The sequence below is a fragment of the Garra rufa genome, chromosome 1 (genome assembly GCF_049309525.1).
Source record: "Garra rufa chromosome 1, GarRuf1.0, whole genome shotgun sequence".
Lineage (NCBI taxonomy): Eukaryota > Metazoa > Chordata > Actinopteri > Cypriniformes > Cyprinidae > Garra > Garra rufa.
This window is the reverse complement of record NC_133361.1, coordinates 23180700-23197592: the sequence shown is the minus strand read 5'-3', so window position 1 is coordinate 23197592 and position 16893 is coordinate 23180700. Positions and strand designations below refer to the sequence as shown.

The 16893-nt window shown below is 35.5% G+C and overlaps 1 protein-coding gene across 1 annotated transcript; it reads left to right on the top strand.

The window, feature by feature from the left end:
- The first annotated feature begins 4065 nt into the window (after positions 1 to 4065).
- kcnj2b (potassium inwardly rectifying channel subfamily J member 2b) lies at positions 4066 to 6521 on the top strand. Its single transcript, XM_073849163.1, has one exon. The coding sequence runs from the start codon at positions 4289 to 4291 to the stop codon at positions 5612 to 5614; it is 1326 nt and encodes a 441-aa protein (XP_073705264.1). The 5' UTR covers positions 4066 to 4288; the 3' UTR covers positions 5615 to 6521.
- The last annotated feature ends 10372 nt before the right edge of the window (positions 6522 to 16893 follow it).

Genomic DNA, 16893 nt, shown 5'->3' with positions numbered 1-16893 from the left:
AAACGCCACATGCATTAGGGCTAACATTTGTTGTTTCGCGGGCTATGTTACGTCAGAACTCGTAACTGGGAGTACATCGATCTAGTACGAGTTCACGAGTGGGAAGTCACGGGTTTGACTGCCGTTCCAGTGCACTTTCACTGGTAGAAGGTCGGAAAAACACGGGTTACGGGTTGCCTGGAACGCTGCATAAGTCCAAGTTCGCGGCGCTCAGGGGGCGGAGTCAGGGGCGGACTGGCCGTCTGGACGTTCGGGAGAATACCAGAACGGCCGCTGCAGTAGGACGGCCGTCGGCCTCTGTGCACTGTGTGCGCTGTGCAGCCGTCACAGTTTTTTTTTTTCTTCTTTTTTTTTTCTTGCTCATAATTTACTGTTGTTCCATGTCAAGACCGATAGGTGGCAACAATGCGCCTACAAGCCCATAGATGCGCAAGCTCACTCATCAATGCTTGTCACTCAACCGTTTACAAGTGCAGTTGAGAGAAAGAACAGGGATACTGCAGGTGTTGGTAATAGGGAAAAAAAGGAAAGAAAAGGGTGTGAAGGAGGATGCTGCGGCCGCAGCAGCACAGGGACATAGAGATGAGGGACAGGTGCAGGAACAGGGGGAAGTTCCCCAGACAAGTGAATTGCAAGTAAGTGCAAGTAAGCATGAAAGGAGGATAATTAGGGTTATTTTCTAGGTTATCTGACTTTAGCAAATGTAATTTCAGGTTGCTACATTTTTATCTATACCCCAATGAAATAAAACTATTGCAGTTTTTACAGTTGATTAGCTATAAAACACGATATAAACATGCCGCTGCATTAACATGAAGGCAGAAGAAATATTTGATAAGTAATTAAACCGTTTTTGTGCACACTGCAAAACTCCATCTAATCAAGTCAAAAGTGTTTCCTGCTAAAAAAGTATTTTTAACCTTGTTATTTATATAAGCAAGAGTATAAGGTGTTTATTAATCTTATATATATGCCTTATTTTTAGAATTCTTACCAAGTGTGATTTGTCTCATTTCATTGGTAGATTGTTTCACTTAATTTAAGAAGCTTTCGACTAAAATCAAGAATTTTAAGGGTTAGGTTAGTCGAAAGCTTCTTAAATTAAGTGAAATAATCTACAAATGAAATAAGAATTTGCTAAGAATTCTCAAAATAAGACAAATATACTCAAAATAAGATTAATAATATAACCTCTTCTGCTCTTGCTTAGTGTATATAAGTCTCAAAACAAGATCAAAAATACTTTTTAGCTGGAAACAAGATTTGACTTTTTTAGATGAACAGTTTTTGCAGAGCCGTATTTTTTGCACAAATTAATTAAGAGATTAGTAATAAATATAGTTTAAGATTGCATGCCATTTCTACCATTTGTTTTTGTATGTTTTAGGTAGTCACCTCATCTGAATAGTTTTTCAGCAGAGAGACATTAAAAGAGGGCTGTTTATTTCTGTGAGTATTCCACACTATGCTTTTAACACATCTTTTAGTCAACATCAGAGATAATGCTATAATTTGGAAGATGAAACATAAGGGTTAAGATTTAAGTATTTTGAGACCCGTGTCTGCTGCTGATTAGCTTTCACACACATCTGTTGTTGTGGGCTGAGCTGAGTCAAAGTCCAGGGCTGTTTTTTAGTCCCAGTCCGCCACTGGGCGGAGTTGTGAAGTTTGACTGACAGTTTGAGCCGTTCTAAGAGATGCGCTTTTTAATGCCTTTAATTGGTTAAATATTTGTTAAAAAGACAAACAGACGTAAAGGATTACCAATAGCATTGATTTATAAAAAAATAAATAAAATAAAAACTCCCCCCAAAAAAGGGCACTTCTGAGTGTAGTTACAAAAAGGGCATGTGCTCTGCACAGGTTGAGCCCTACCTGTGCACGTGCCTATGCTCTGGTTAAATAAACAAAAAAATCCCAGGACGTCGAGTTTAGGTTGAGACGGACTAGATAATAACCAGGATCATAAATAACATAATTTAAAAAGGAAAGAAAGAATATATTACTGTTTTTAATGTATGTTTGATCAAATAAGAGATTGTTTTAATATTTTGATATATTTAACATTGTGCTATGATCTTACTTAACTACTCTTATATTTATTTCTTCATGAAGATAAGTAATATCGAACATTCCGAATATTCTTTATTATTTGTTATTATTATAATTTAAAAATGTATATTTCATTCCAGCATATAATTGCTAGGTTGCTGCATGAGCGTGAGGATTTGGCGTTGTTTAGGCTTTATTTTTTCTTTATATGTTTTTGCTATATCTTAAAAGTATTAACGTGTCAAAAAAGTGTGTAATGTTTTTTTTATTCTTTTGAAAACTTAATTATTATACAAATAAAACTTAAACATAGTCTACTAATTTATTGTATCAATTACTTAATCTTGATTATTGTGTATTACATCATGTTATGGTGATGGGGGCATCCTGTGAGAGATGCTGTAATCACACCGTTGACTGTCATGAACTGACAGCAGGGCGGAGATTACCAGGCTTTTTAAAACTATTCTTCGATCGGCGTGAGCTTTGGCCAACACTGAGTGAGATGATCGAAACCACCATCAAACCCCATCATGTTTGACTGATCTTTCCCACCGGATAACAACAACTGCTATCTGCGGAAATGTGCTGATCCAAACTTCTGTTGCTCTTGAACTGCAGAAGGTAAGCTTCGTTTTAGTTATGTCTTAGTTTACCAGTAGCTGAAACTATTGTTGCAATCATTGGAGTTGAGCAGTTATGTCTGTTGCTATTTGCAGTTTCTTGCTATTAAATTATATGCCATTAGTTTGTTAATTTCGGTGAATTATGCTTATCCTTTTTAATAAGATTAATTATCTTTCAATGTTTATCATTTATCAATAATATAGTATTTTGTGGTTTCTAGATATATATGTTTATGCGTGTTTATATTACAACAACAGTATTTATTAATGTGTAAAGGTCCATACTTTTCCGGTTCTCACTTGGAAACAGACAGTAATATTATAGCAGACAACACAGTATTGATCTCCTCAGAACAAAAGTTTTTTTTTTTTTCTTTGTACTCACATACTGAATTTTGCATAGTTTTAACCTGTTAATTCAATGATTATTTTCATTGTCCTTCAGTGTGATGCTTTTAATTAAATTGATTTCAAAAACTTGTTTCTGTTAGTGTATTGAATCTTTTTGGATAGTGTGAATTACATCGACCAAATAGAAGGTCAAATGCGACACATTCGATGTGTAAAACATCCTCTCATTTTATCCTGACATGCTAAACTTTATCTAAAACTTCTTTAAACAGCATTTTTTCTGCATATTTTAATAGAATGCTGTTTACTGACAAACATTGTCAATTATATATTCATCTAATAGTCATTATTTATTATATTTGGTATCACATATGCAGTGTATAATTCGCTGGCTGAATATGCAGCTATAATCTGTGTTTCTGGATAGCTCTGTCAGGTCATGTCAGATGTTACATCACTCTTGATATTAATGTTGCCCAAAGGAGAAATGACCTTACATGCATGGAAATATTTTTCTTGATTTGGACAGTTAATCTTTAAAACCCTGTAAAGTCACAGTTCATAAATGTTACCCTGGACCTCAAAACCAGTAGCATGGCTGTATTTGTAGCAATAGCCAAAAATACATGGGTCAAAATTATATTTTTTTCTTTTATCATCATTAGGATATTAAGTAAAGATCATGTTATATTAAGATATTTTCTAAATTTTCTACCATAAAAATATCAAAACTTAATTCTTGATTAGTAATGTGCAAAGTACTTCATTCGGACAACTTTAAAGGCAATTTTCTCAATATTTAGATTTTTTTGCACTTTCAGATTGCAGATTACCAGATATTGTCCTCTCCTAACAAACAAAGATGATGCATAAATCTCAATTTAAAAAAAAAAATGACCCTTATGATTGGTTTTGTGGTCCAGGGTCACAAATAATAATTTTCTTTGTGCAAACTGAACAGCTTGGCTTCCCATTCCTCAGATTCATTTCTTCAAATCTCTTACTTTGTCTATGTTTTTTCAACAGCCTACTTTGCCGATGAGGTCCACTCAATCCATGAAAGAGTTGAAAGAGGAGAGATCTTGTAACATTTTTTTCTTTGGTGCACCATCTCACCATTTGCTTGATTTTGGGGAAATATAGATTTTTGTTTGTGTGGTGGTACATGTGAGAGGTCGAAAGTGTTTCTCCAACGTGTCCTCCAAAAACTCAGACTGTTTTCCAAAGCAGACGAGTCTCAACTCCCTCCTACAACAGTAATGGGAAGTGTGAGAACACACCGGTACAGCATAGTTTCCTCTGAGGAAGGCGGGATGAAGCTGTCCCCCATCGCCATGCAAAATGGCTACGGCAATGGAAATGTGGGCGGCAAAGTTCACACGCAGCAGAAAACACAAACCCGCTTCGTCAACAAGGACGGACACTGCAATGTGCAGTTCATCAACATGAGTGAAAAAGGTCAACGCTATCTGGCCGATATCTTCACGACGTGCGTTGACATCCGCTGGCGATGGATGATGGTCCTCTTCTGTCTCTCCTTCCTATTATCCTGGCTTCTCTTCGGACTTATATTCTGGTTCATTGCACTTTCATCTGGTGATTCGGAGAATCAAGAGCAGATATGCATTTCAAACGTTGACAGCTTCACAGCAGCCTTCCTGTTTTCTGTGGAGACACAAACAACTATTGGATATGGCTACCGATATGTAACAGAGGACTGCCCATTTGCTGTCTTCATGGTGGTTTTCCAGAGCATCTTGGGATGCATCATTGATGCCTTCATCATTGGTGCAGTCATGGCTAAGATGGCCAAGCCTAAGAAGAGAAATGAAACCCTTGTGTTCAGTCACTATGCCACAATAGCCATGAGAGACGGTAAACTGTGTCTAATGTGGAGGGTCGGGAACCTCCGGAAAAGCCACCTGGTGGAAGCTCACGTTCGCGCCCAGCTGCTCAAATCCCGCACCACAGCTGAAGGCGAGTTCATCCCACTGGATCAGTTAGACATTGATGTCGGATTCGACACTGGTATCGACCGCATATTTTTAGTGTCCCCCATCACCATTGTACATGAGATTGATGAGGACAGTCCTTTCTATGACATGAGCAAACAGGAACTGGAAAGTTCAGAGCTGGAGATAGTGGTGATTTTGGAGGGCATGGTGGAAGCTACGGCCATGACCACTCAGTGTCGCAGCTCATACGTGACGAGCGAAATCCTGTGGGGCCATCGCTTTGAGCCAGTCCTTTTTGAGGAGAAAAACCATTACAAGGTTGACTACTCACGCTTCGAGAACACCTACGAGGTTCCCAGCACGCCTCAATGCAGCGCTCGAGATTTGGCCGAGAAGACATACATCAGATCTACCTCCAACTCTTTTTGTTATGAGAACGAAGTAGCATTCATGGATAAAGAGGAAACGGAGGATGACGATGGCGATGATGATGAAGAGGACAAGAAGAACATTAGAAGGGACAGTGTGGCCTTGGACGGATCCAATATTGATGACGTCAAAAGCACGACTTCCAGTCAGGATACTTTACCATTACAACTCAAACCTTTAAGACAACAGCCTGAGATATGACTGATTTAGGAAAGAGACATGGTGACTATATGGTAAACAGCATATAAAGACTGTTTTGAGAGCAAAATGTTGCCAGTGGTTTGAGAGGAATCCAAAAGGTTGGGTTGAGAAGTCGTGTAACTTTTACTTAGGCTAAATCTAAGATGACAGATCAACAAACATCAACTTTCAAATCTACTCTGACAGTCTATACGCAATCAATTTATAATATAGACAAGAACAGCACATGTTGTAGATAATATAAACTCTGTTTCAAACCAAGGGTAGATTACACTACAAAACGTTTGCACAGATTTTTGCCCAGTCTGGAGGTTGACATACACCTTGCAGAATCTGCTAAATGTTAATTATTTAACAAAATAAGAGGGATTATACCAAATGCATGTTGTTTTTTATTTAGTACTGACCTGAATAAGATATTTCACATAAAAGACGTTTACATATAGTCCACAAATAAAAATAATAGTCGAATTTATAAAAATGACCACGTTCAAAAGTTTACATACACTTGATTCTTAATACCGTGTTGTTACCTGAATGATCCACAGCTGTGTTTTTTGTTTAGTGATAGTTATTCACAAGTCCCTTGTTTGTCCTGAACAGTTAAACTGCCCAATGTTCTTCGGAAAAATCCTTCAGGTCCCACAAGTTCTTTGGTTTTTCAGCATTTTTGTGTATTTGAACCCTTTCCAACAATGACTGTATGATTTTGAGATCCATCTTTTCACACTGAGGACAACTAAGGGACTCATATGCAACAATTACAGAAGGTTCAAATGCTCACTGATGCTTCAGAAGGAAACACGATGCATGAAGAGCCGAGGGGTGAAAACTTTTGAACAGAATGAAGATGTGTACATTTTTCTTATTTTGCTTAAATATTTTTTTTTTTTTTTTTTTCATTTAGTACTGCTCTTCAGAAGCTATAGAAAATACTTACATCTTCAAATTCAAAAAGTTTTCACCCCTCAGCTCTTAATGCATTGTTTTGCCTTCTGGAGCATCAGTGAGCATTTGAACCTTGTGTAGTAGTTGCATATAAGTCCCTCAGTTGTCCTTAGTGTGAAAAGATAGATGTTATAATCATACACTCATTATTGGAAAGGGTTGAAATACACAAAAATGCTGAAAAACAACAGAATTTGTGGAACGTGAAGGATTTTTCTGAAGAGCAGTGGCCAGTTTAATTGTTCAGGACAAACAAAGGACCATCACTAAACAAACAAACAAAAACACAGCTGTGGATCATTCAGGTAACAACAGTGTTAAGAATCAAGTGTATGTAAACTTTTTAACAGGGTCATTTTTATAAATTCTAAAACTATTATTTTCTCATGTGGACTATATGTATGTGAAATATCTTATTCAGGTCAGTCCTAAATAAAAAAAATGCCTATTTTGGTAAAATAATTAACATTTTGAAGATTCTGCAAGGTGTATGTTAACCAGTCTATTCTGAATGGGTATGCTAGCTTCCTGCCCACCATCTTGGAGGCATTTTTGTTTCTTATTTTGAGCTTGTCATGGTGCATTCTGGGATTGCTTTCTCTATTTAATACATCTGGCAAAACTACGGTAGGCTACCTTGGGTTGTAGCATAATGCTGCTACCTACATACTTTGGGAACAGCTTTGTCTGATTGTTTGTGAGTCATTGCAGTAGGTTTTAAAACTTTTAAAACTCACTGCAATTATGGCATGATTTAAGATAAATGAGAAGAAACACAAGGTTAGAAACTTATCCACCATATTTCACATGTGGTTATAACTGAAAACTGTATTTTTACGGTGGCAGAATATGCCTACGTAAAGTACTGTATGTTCACAGATGGTTTGAAAACCTGTTAATGAGCTGGTCTCTTAACAACATGGTTCTGTACAAAAAATTATGTTGATATACAGTACTTAATTGACTTGTGTTGGCTGTTATAATATCAGTATTGAAAATTAGCCATACAATTTTAATAAGATCAAGTGTTAATGCTAATCTAAGGCACTTAATGTTTTCATGTAGTGAACGTACCATAAAACTCCTCAGTCCATGTACTGCATCTTCTGTGATCTAGTCAAAAATACACTCAGCATCTCAGGGTTTGGATGAAATCTGGCATTCCTACAACATGAACGGTCAAAGAGTTGTAAATATATACACTACAGCAAATCTTTGAAAACTATGTAAAGAAGGTCATGTTCATAGCAGTATATGTGCTTTCGGTGTGCAATAGAGCTTCAGCGACTGAAGACATGAAAGTTAATGTTTATGAATGAAGACATGAATGTTACTTATCTGCTGCTGAAAGATAAAAATGTGGATAAAATGCTATTTTGTTTTGTATGACAATGTGTTACTACCAAAGCAATAATGACTTGCATTGCTGGCAGTTTTTAAAAACAGAAAAAGTAGGAAACCAATATCTAATCTAAGGTTTTTATATATAAAACTGTGACCGTAGCTATCACAATAAATCACAATAAAACCTTCCAGTGACTGAAAATATTATCTGCAGTGTGATTTAGTTTTAGATTTACTAATGAAGTAATTTAGTAGTTTGCCTTGGTTCGTTTTAATATCAAGGTGGACAAGCTCATTTTTTAAAATGTTTGTTTGACATCATATCTTGTAATTTTACTATTTTAGTATTGGTTCCGCAGCATATTTGTATATTTCATTGAGGTAACTGTATTTTAATCACATCACAAATTATGTAATCCTAAAAGAAAACTTTCCAAAGTATGACATCACATCTCTTTCACACATTCAACACCTACTGTACATTTAAAGAGACAGGAGCAATTCATTCATTTTTAGACTGTTAATAGTTGTCATTGAGATCATCCAGACAAAAAAGATTGTCTGTCTGGACTCATTTGAATCCGTGACCCTAGTTTGTGTAAACAGAGAATCGATTGGACACAGGAGATACAATGAGAGGATTGGATTTTGTTCTGCTGAAAGTCTGATTTCACCCTGAGGGAATTTTCCACATTATTCAATGACATGTCCTTTTCACTGGGGGGAAAAAACACACACAAATCAGCTAAATTACTTCATTGGGCATCGGATGATTAATGAACACTCAAAAAATAAATAGATAAAAATGAAGTACTGTGTGTGTATCACTCGCCTTCAAAACGAGTTCAAATCCAAATAATCTGAGCTACAAAATAAAGTACGCAAGGAAATATGAACCAGCTGTTGCAATGAAAGTTATTAACAGTGCAATATCATTTCAGGTGTGGTCAGTTTAATCTTTAATGTTATTCTTGATGAATAAAGTCTGTTTGTGAGATTAGGATTATCCCTCTACCATGTTCTGCGGGGGAATATGACGCACGGTTTCACAGAGCACTGAAGTAGAGTCAATGGGTTTCAGTTCAAGTTTAAGAATTTGCGTCAATATGTTTCAAACTCTTGAATTCAAATTGATTAGGTATCTGATTTTTGTTTGCAGTGAGTCTGCTAACAAAAATGTTGCGTGAGTTGAGTGACATGGTGGCATATGGAATGGTAAATGGAGTAAGCGGCAATACTATGGTTGTTACAATTCTGTCATTTTGCAATTCTAGACGCATTGTGCTCGATAAGTTAATGTAGGTTAATATACAGTGCTTTTTGAAAGAATCTTTAATGTGACTGGGAAAGAACGAGCCGTCTCGGGGAGTGATTCGTTCAGTCGTGCATGCGCAATTGTGCATCACGTGATGAACGAACGACTCATACCCGGACAGATAGAGGTGAGGTGAGCTAATCATAGACTAAAGACCCAGGTAAACAATGAATTAATATTTTCTGTTTCTTATAGCATTGTAGTTTTGTCTCGTTTGTAGTGTGATCAACATTTGTGTAAGCAGTAGATGTGTTCATACAGTCATTGTTGGAAAACGCGTAGCATTTTAATTATATTAACGAAATCACTCGAAAAAAGATTCGTTCATTTTGCTGAACGAGACTCAGAGTTAAAAACTTTAACTACCGCGTTTTGAAGTAAACTTCAAATTGACTATATCACATAGGAACCTCATATTTCGGACCAAAATTTCTGTTTTTTTTTTTTTTTTTTTTTTTTAGTAATAATCTGAAATATAAGCCATTCCATATAAATGGTCAAAAGTTGAAAACGTCTTGGAAATTATTTTTCCAAAATAATTTTATGTATACAAATTGTAATTTCCAATTACATTTTTTCAGAGGTAAATCAATTACAGTTACATTACCGAAACACCACCAAATGTTTTGTTAATGACAATTTTAGATACTTTTGAAGATAATCGGCACGTGGTTAGCTAGCACAGTTCTGAACAGTTGTATATAAAAATTAAATGCTATGGAATATGGAAGCAGATTAGACTCATTAATAATTCACGCAAAAGACACGATGCACACATGCGTGTCCCAATTCATGTGCACGAAAAAAATATTTACAAAAACCAATTCACGTGCAAAAAATAAGAATATAAATTCATAAAATATGTTTCACAAATTGCAAAACACAATTCACAGATTTACAACTGTGTACAACAATTTTGACTGTTTAAAAATCACGATTGTATCACGGACTGTGAGTGTGTGAATAGCCTTTTTTGAGTGTGTATTTTTTAGACTTGCTTGTGTGTTTTTGAGAATTCCTGGCAGCGAACTCCTCCCACGCGGGTCACTCGTACACTTTAGCCAATCAGATTTGAGCCTGTCGATCGACCAATCATAACCCGCAGTGGGCGTGCCTACCTTGCGTTATGTCATCAGCGCGAGTCCATAGTTCCAGAATCCAGATACGATTCAGCTGTTGATTGTCTCATTTTGTTTTATACTGCATGCTTACTTAAAAATCGTTCGTTTAGAAACACTCACTAACGTGACCAGTGTAAGCCAGCAGCTGCTTAGAGTGTATTATGTTTTAATATTTATCGATTGTTATATTTATTTAATAAAGAATCATTCACGTGGATACCATACCGCATAAAGGTATTAAAATTATAAACTCAATGTAAAGCATAAAATAAGGTTTTTACAGATGGGAAATGTAAATAAATAGAAAATGAAAATGATCTATTTGGATATTTTTCAAGCAGTCTCTTGTGGTTTTGTTTTTTATTGAAAACAGGAAAGAGCTGTCAGAGCAAAACTTGTCTTGTGTCTCAAATCCTACAATGGCACGCATTCAGCTGATGACAATGTAATAACATACACACATTGTAAACCATGTACATTTCATTTAAGATGTTTACGCTGCAGCCTGCAGATACTATTTATTTCAGAATTGTGAGGCTTATGATGTACAAGCAGCTGCTCCTAATTCAACCTCTGCCACAAATTATGAGGTGATGTGAATCTAGAAGTTTCATTTGGAACTGTAACTCTTTCGAAACAGTCATGCTGCAACCCATCCATTTTGACAGTTTCAACTGATTTAAGTCATGCATTATTACTACATTTCTTTTAGAATGGTACCCTATGACTTTGTATTTGTTAAGGCATAAAGCTTTGTTATGCATTGTTAAATGTTCTGGTTTTATGTCAAAATTAAAACATTCAAAACAAGTCGGAACTTGAATGAAGTTTACTGAATAATCTTTGGTGCATTCCTTTTTATGATCAGTCTGTCTGACTGACTGACCAGCAAATTCCACAACTGTTAATACTGAAGCAAATACAATTGCTGCTAACCAACATCATCTTGTGTGTAATCTCAAAGATTTTTACATCACTGCTCAACATAAAATTAAACATGATTAATCACAATAATATAATATTTTAAAAAAGTAAATGAATGTTGATTACATTTAAAAAATAATGCATAAAGGTAAAGTACATAAAAGAGATAAAGATTAATGTGAATGAAGAGGTCTGTATCTGTCATCCAGATGTTGTTCCAAAGTGTTAAATCCTGAAAAATGCAAGGAAAATTATTAGTGTGTTTTAATGAAACACTGCATCCAGTTGCACAAATGGTTAGTACAAACACACCGTTATTCATACACTGAGTTCTCGTGAGGTCTATTTATCATTACATAAAGCTATAATAATAAAGGCAGGGTCAGTGCTAAGTGGAAGCTAGACTGGGCAGAGGCCACCCAGCGTTGTTAAACAAAAACATGGCAATGAACAAAATTCTTTCTTCATTTTGTCCAATATACAGGACATTGTGGCTAACACAAGACAGCATCTTTGGCAACACTATCTGTTTTCATAGCAGCCGCTAGGCTAGTTACCTTAAATGAGACGATCAACAGCTGAATAGTATCTGGATTCTGGAACTATGGACTCGCGCTGATGACGTAACGTAAGGCGCACAGCGAGTTATGATTGGTCGATCGACAGGCTCAAATCTGATTGGCTAAAGTGTACGAGTGACCCGCGTGGGAGGAGTTCGCTGCCAGGAAAGTCACAAAAACACACACGCGAGTCTAAAAAATACACACTCAAAAAAGGCTATTCACACACTCACAGTCCATGATACACTCGTGATTTTTAAACATTCAAAATTGTTGTACACAGTTGTAAATCTGTGAATTGTGCTTTGCAATTTGTGAAACGTATTTTATATTCTTATTTTTTGTGAATATATGTATTTTTTTCGTGCATGTGAATTGGGACACGCATGTGTGCATCGTGTCTTTTGTGTGAATTATTAATGAGTCTAATCTGCTTCCATAATGGAATAACTCCCAAAAAAGTATGTTTAACTTTTTTTATTATTATTGAACATGCATTTTGAAAAGACTTTTAACTTATGCATTATAAAGATTAAAATATGTTAATATTTAAATAAATAAATAAATAAAAAACAAGATGAAAAGGAAGGTTTCTTTTGCAGAGACTGTATTATTGTCTATGTTGGTATCTCCACATGCAGTCTGACATTTCCTGATTGAGCTGTATTGACAGATAACACATTCCCTCCAACACTGATTACATAAAGCTGTTTCCATTAATGACTTCTAGCTACACTGAACAAGTGTCCACTATCACACTACTAAAACTGTCTAAAGTAAGCAGCGTGGACATGGACATTGTGTATGCATTATTTTAAACATCTCTTTCTTGAATTTCTAATTGATACGATTAAAAGTCCTGACATTATTACACTAATTTGGATGAATACATACACTTACATATTTATTTTAATGTTTATCCTTGTATTTTTCACTAGACTGTATACTACAGACTATAGAATAAAGTCAAACAGTGTACAAACGCTGCAGTAAGATATTCCAAACATACTGTAGCCTGAGCATCATGTTTCTTTTCCCTACATGCACCTGCCCAGCATCCATAATCACTCCAGCAGCTGCTTCGAAATGCTGCGTTCGCACTGCTGTGCTCCAGTTGGCTTTCTAATAGTTATCTTCTGATAGCTTTACTCCAGCCAAATGGCATCATGAAACCTGTCAACACGAAAGTCAGCGTCTGCATACCAGCAGCCAGTCTTCAAACCACTCTCTTAATTCTAATAGCTCAATGGCTCAACAGCATGTACCACTTCTTGACCACAAGAGGGCAATGAGAGAACAGATGATGAAGTTTCAATTTTTCACTCTCACTTGTTTCTTGTGATTTAAAGTCTCTAACTTTTTTGAATTTATTTTTAAGAGTAAGTGTGAATATGTGAATTTGTCTTGTCATAAATTAAAAAAAAAAAAAAACTGTCAACAGTTTCAATTCAGAACTAGGCTAAAAGAGGCGAATGTATATGAACAAACCCCTCGGTAAAAAACCTTAAGGAAAAATACATAAGAATAAAACTAAAATGTCTGGTGTATTTAAGTAATACTGAAGTGGAGATTTTAGGCTCAGACACAAATAGATATAGTGTAATAAAACATACTTAAATGTACATTTTGAATGTTTTCTTTACATCCCAGAATTGACAAGTGCCTAGAAATAAATTATATAAAAATGAAAATAAATAACGCTTTTTTTCCCCTGAAATACCAGCTTTATAAAGTAGAACCAATGCATAAAATATAACCTTAGTCTTGGTAATGAATAGACACAGTAATTAGTGGGTTCATAAATTGTGATTTTAATTAAAATTAACATAAATTGCAATATAACACAAGTGAGCAAAAGATCACTTCAGAATATTACATAAGACAATGTGTGCAAATGCATTAATCATCAAAGAACAATTTTAATTTTTTTATTTTTTTATTTAATGAAAGCAATCAGCATGCTCACCATACAACTTAAGGGATGACAATTTAAAGTCAAACAAATACACAAATCATGTCCAAGTACTAAGAAATTAGGGTGATAAATTAGCGTTCATGCATCATGGTAAAAATAGGTTACTAAAGTAACCATTCACAACCCATTTTACCTCTGTAATATTCTATTTCCAAAGTGAAACAGGATATTAAATAAGAAAAAGAAGGGAGGACTTTGATTTTATCCATTGGGAATTGACTGAATTGTGAAAAATGGGTGTTGCACAGCACCAGAATGCATCAGAAAATCTTTGAAAGTAGGTTCTCTTGATTTAATTTTAACATCAACAATAAAACGAAGTGCTGATCAAAACTGAGTCCATATGAGTGTGAAATGAACTGTAAATCTGTACCTTGAATGCAATGTAAATCGCTTTGAAAAAAAAAAACGTCTGGCAAATCTGTATGTAAATATGCACCTTTTTCCTAACGCGGAAGTCTCCGACTGGAACAATATACATTTCCGCTCTCTGGTGTTTCTAGTCAAATTAACGTATTTTCCAAGCCGATAATATACCGTGAAAATTATGAAAATAGTTTAAAAAGCACACGGCGCCATAGTTCAATTACTTCACAGTGTCGCAATGACCGTCTTTTTGCAGTAACTGAGTGTGTAGTACTAGTAGTTGACATTGAGCAAGGCAAGATTAGCTGCTTTGAAAAACAGATGAGGGCACATACTGTACAGCTCCCGAACAAGGCGAAGTTCGCAGGATTTTGTCCACAAAAATGATAAGAGCACACATTATTTTATTATTTCAGACACAATAGTATTGCAAGTTAAGCACTGTAAGCCATGCTCTTATCTTTTGTAATTGAACGCAAGGCATACAGCGCTGGACATGGACAGATTTGCTGGTAAGCAAAACAAGTACTTTACAGGGATTTGTTTTCACGACGCATCATCAATCGGCCATATTGGGGCACAGAACGTAAACAATGCCACTGAATTGAACGAAACTCACATATTTTGCTGATTATTGCTACTGAAAATAGTTATTGTCATGTTTTGGGTTGTACTAATCAGTCGGACCGGGAAAACATTTGGAGACTGGCAAAAGTCTGCCAACAAATCAAAGAAAAGAGTGCAAAAAACTGAGGAAAGAAGGTGTTTGTGGTTGGCCAAACTAAACCAGAATTACCAGGGGAAGAATCCTGACAACATTTGTGTTTGTTCTTATCATTTCCGGTCAGGTAGGTGAAATATTAGGGTAATATCTTAATTAATACTAATCGTACGTATACTCTAAGAAATGCTGGGTTATTTTTTAACCCAAATGCTGGGTTCAGTTTGTTTTGTAATTTTATTGGGTTATTTTTAATATTTTTTGCCCAAGTGCTGGCTACTTTTTCTATAACTAAGTAAGCTGCTAGGTAATTTTTAATGGGTTATTAAATATTTTTAATGGGTTATTTTTTTCTACCAAACCTGTAGAGCCTGTCTACGACGAAACAAACCAGCTGTTGAGTTACAGCGCAGGCTCTATGCGTCCTCTACATGAGAGAGTGGTTCAGTGAAATAAAGTTTTGTATACATTTTATTCATTTATATAATTTTATAATTTTATAATTTCATTTATAAAGTCTTTGCTAAAATTCCACTTTTAAATGTTACATTTTTTATTTCAAAAATGCTTGTTAAACAAGTTTAAATACATGTAATATTGTAAACTATGCTGTATTCACCCAAATACATTTAATTTGTTTGATATTTTTGTCCATGGGTGTTTTTGCTTAATAATAAATGTTCATGTTTTTATTATTGCCGTTGCCTCTATAATTCTATAATATGATTTTAAACCAGCAATATACAGTTTTTAAACAATTGTTGACTTAAAACAACGCAAGATGTTGGGTAAAACATTTAACCCAACCAGCTGGGTCCAAACAGAGCTGGTTTGCCAAATAACCCAAGTTGGGTTGTTTTTAACCAAGCATTTTTTAGAGTGTGTTTTTACCACCTATTAACTTTAGTTTGTCAAAATATTGCAGCCGTTCTGCCTTATTAAGTCCTTTCTCTATGCTTTTTATATCCACATATTTTTTCTGTGGTTTAGACAGCATAAATTAGCAGAACAACATATTTAGTAGTACATTAACCATGCAATCCAAGCTGTTGTTTACATCCAAGTATAGCCAATATGGACATGCATCTGGCTAACTGACCAAACCGTGACATGTGCAAACCCTCAATTCCTTAAAGGAGTACTTCACTTTCAAAACAAAAATTTACATATAATGTGCTCACCCCCCTGTCTTCCAAGATGTTCATGTCTTTCTTTCTTCAGTCGTAAAGAAATTATGTTTTTTTAGAAAAACATTTCAGGATTTCTCTCCATATAATGGACTTCTATGGTGCCCCCGAGTTTGAACTTCCAAAATGCAGTTTAAATGCAGTTTCAAAAGGCTCTAAATGATCCCAGCCGAGGAAGAAGGGTCTTATCTAGCGAAACGGTATATCGGTTATTTTCTAAAAACATTTACAATTTTATATACTTTTTAATCTCTACACAGAGTACACACAGAGCTAGACAAGACGAGCATCAGAGGTTAAAAAGTATATAAATTATAACTTTGCTAGATAAGACCCTTCTTTCCTCAGCTGTGATCGTTTAGAGCCCTAGAAGCTACATTTTGGAAGTTCAAACTCAGGGGCACCATAGAAGTCCATTATGTGGAGAGAAATCCTGAAATGTTTTCCTCAAAAAACATTATTTCCTTACGACTGAAGAAAGAAAGACATGAACATCTTGGATAACAAAGGGGTGAGTACATTATCTGTCAGTTTTTGTTCTGAAAGTGAACTACTCCTTTAAGGTTATTGCTGTTACTGTGGCAGCCAACAACAGTACAACATTTTAATTGAAAAATTAATCTTTTTTAACCTTGGAGACACGAGAGTGCCTAAATCAAGGGTCACCAAACTTGATCCTGGAGGGCCGGTGTCCTGCAGAGTTTAGCTCCAACTTGCCTCAACACAGCTGCCTTGAAGTTTCAAGTATACCTATTAAGACCTTGATTAGCTGGTTCAGGTGTGTTTGATTAGGGTTGGAGCTAAACTCTGTAGGGACA

What these genes read in the sequence shown, in the direction of transcription:
- kcnj2b (XM_073849163.1), top strand. Translation starts at nt 4,289, where the DNA reads ATGGGAAGTGTGAGAACACACCGGTACAGCATAGTTTCCTCTGAGGAA.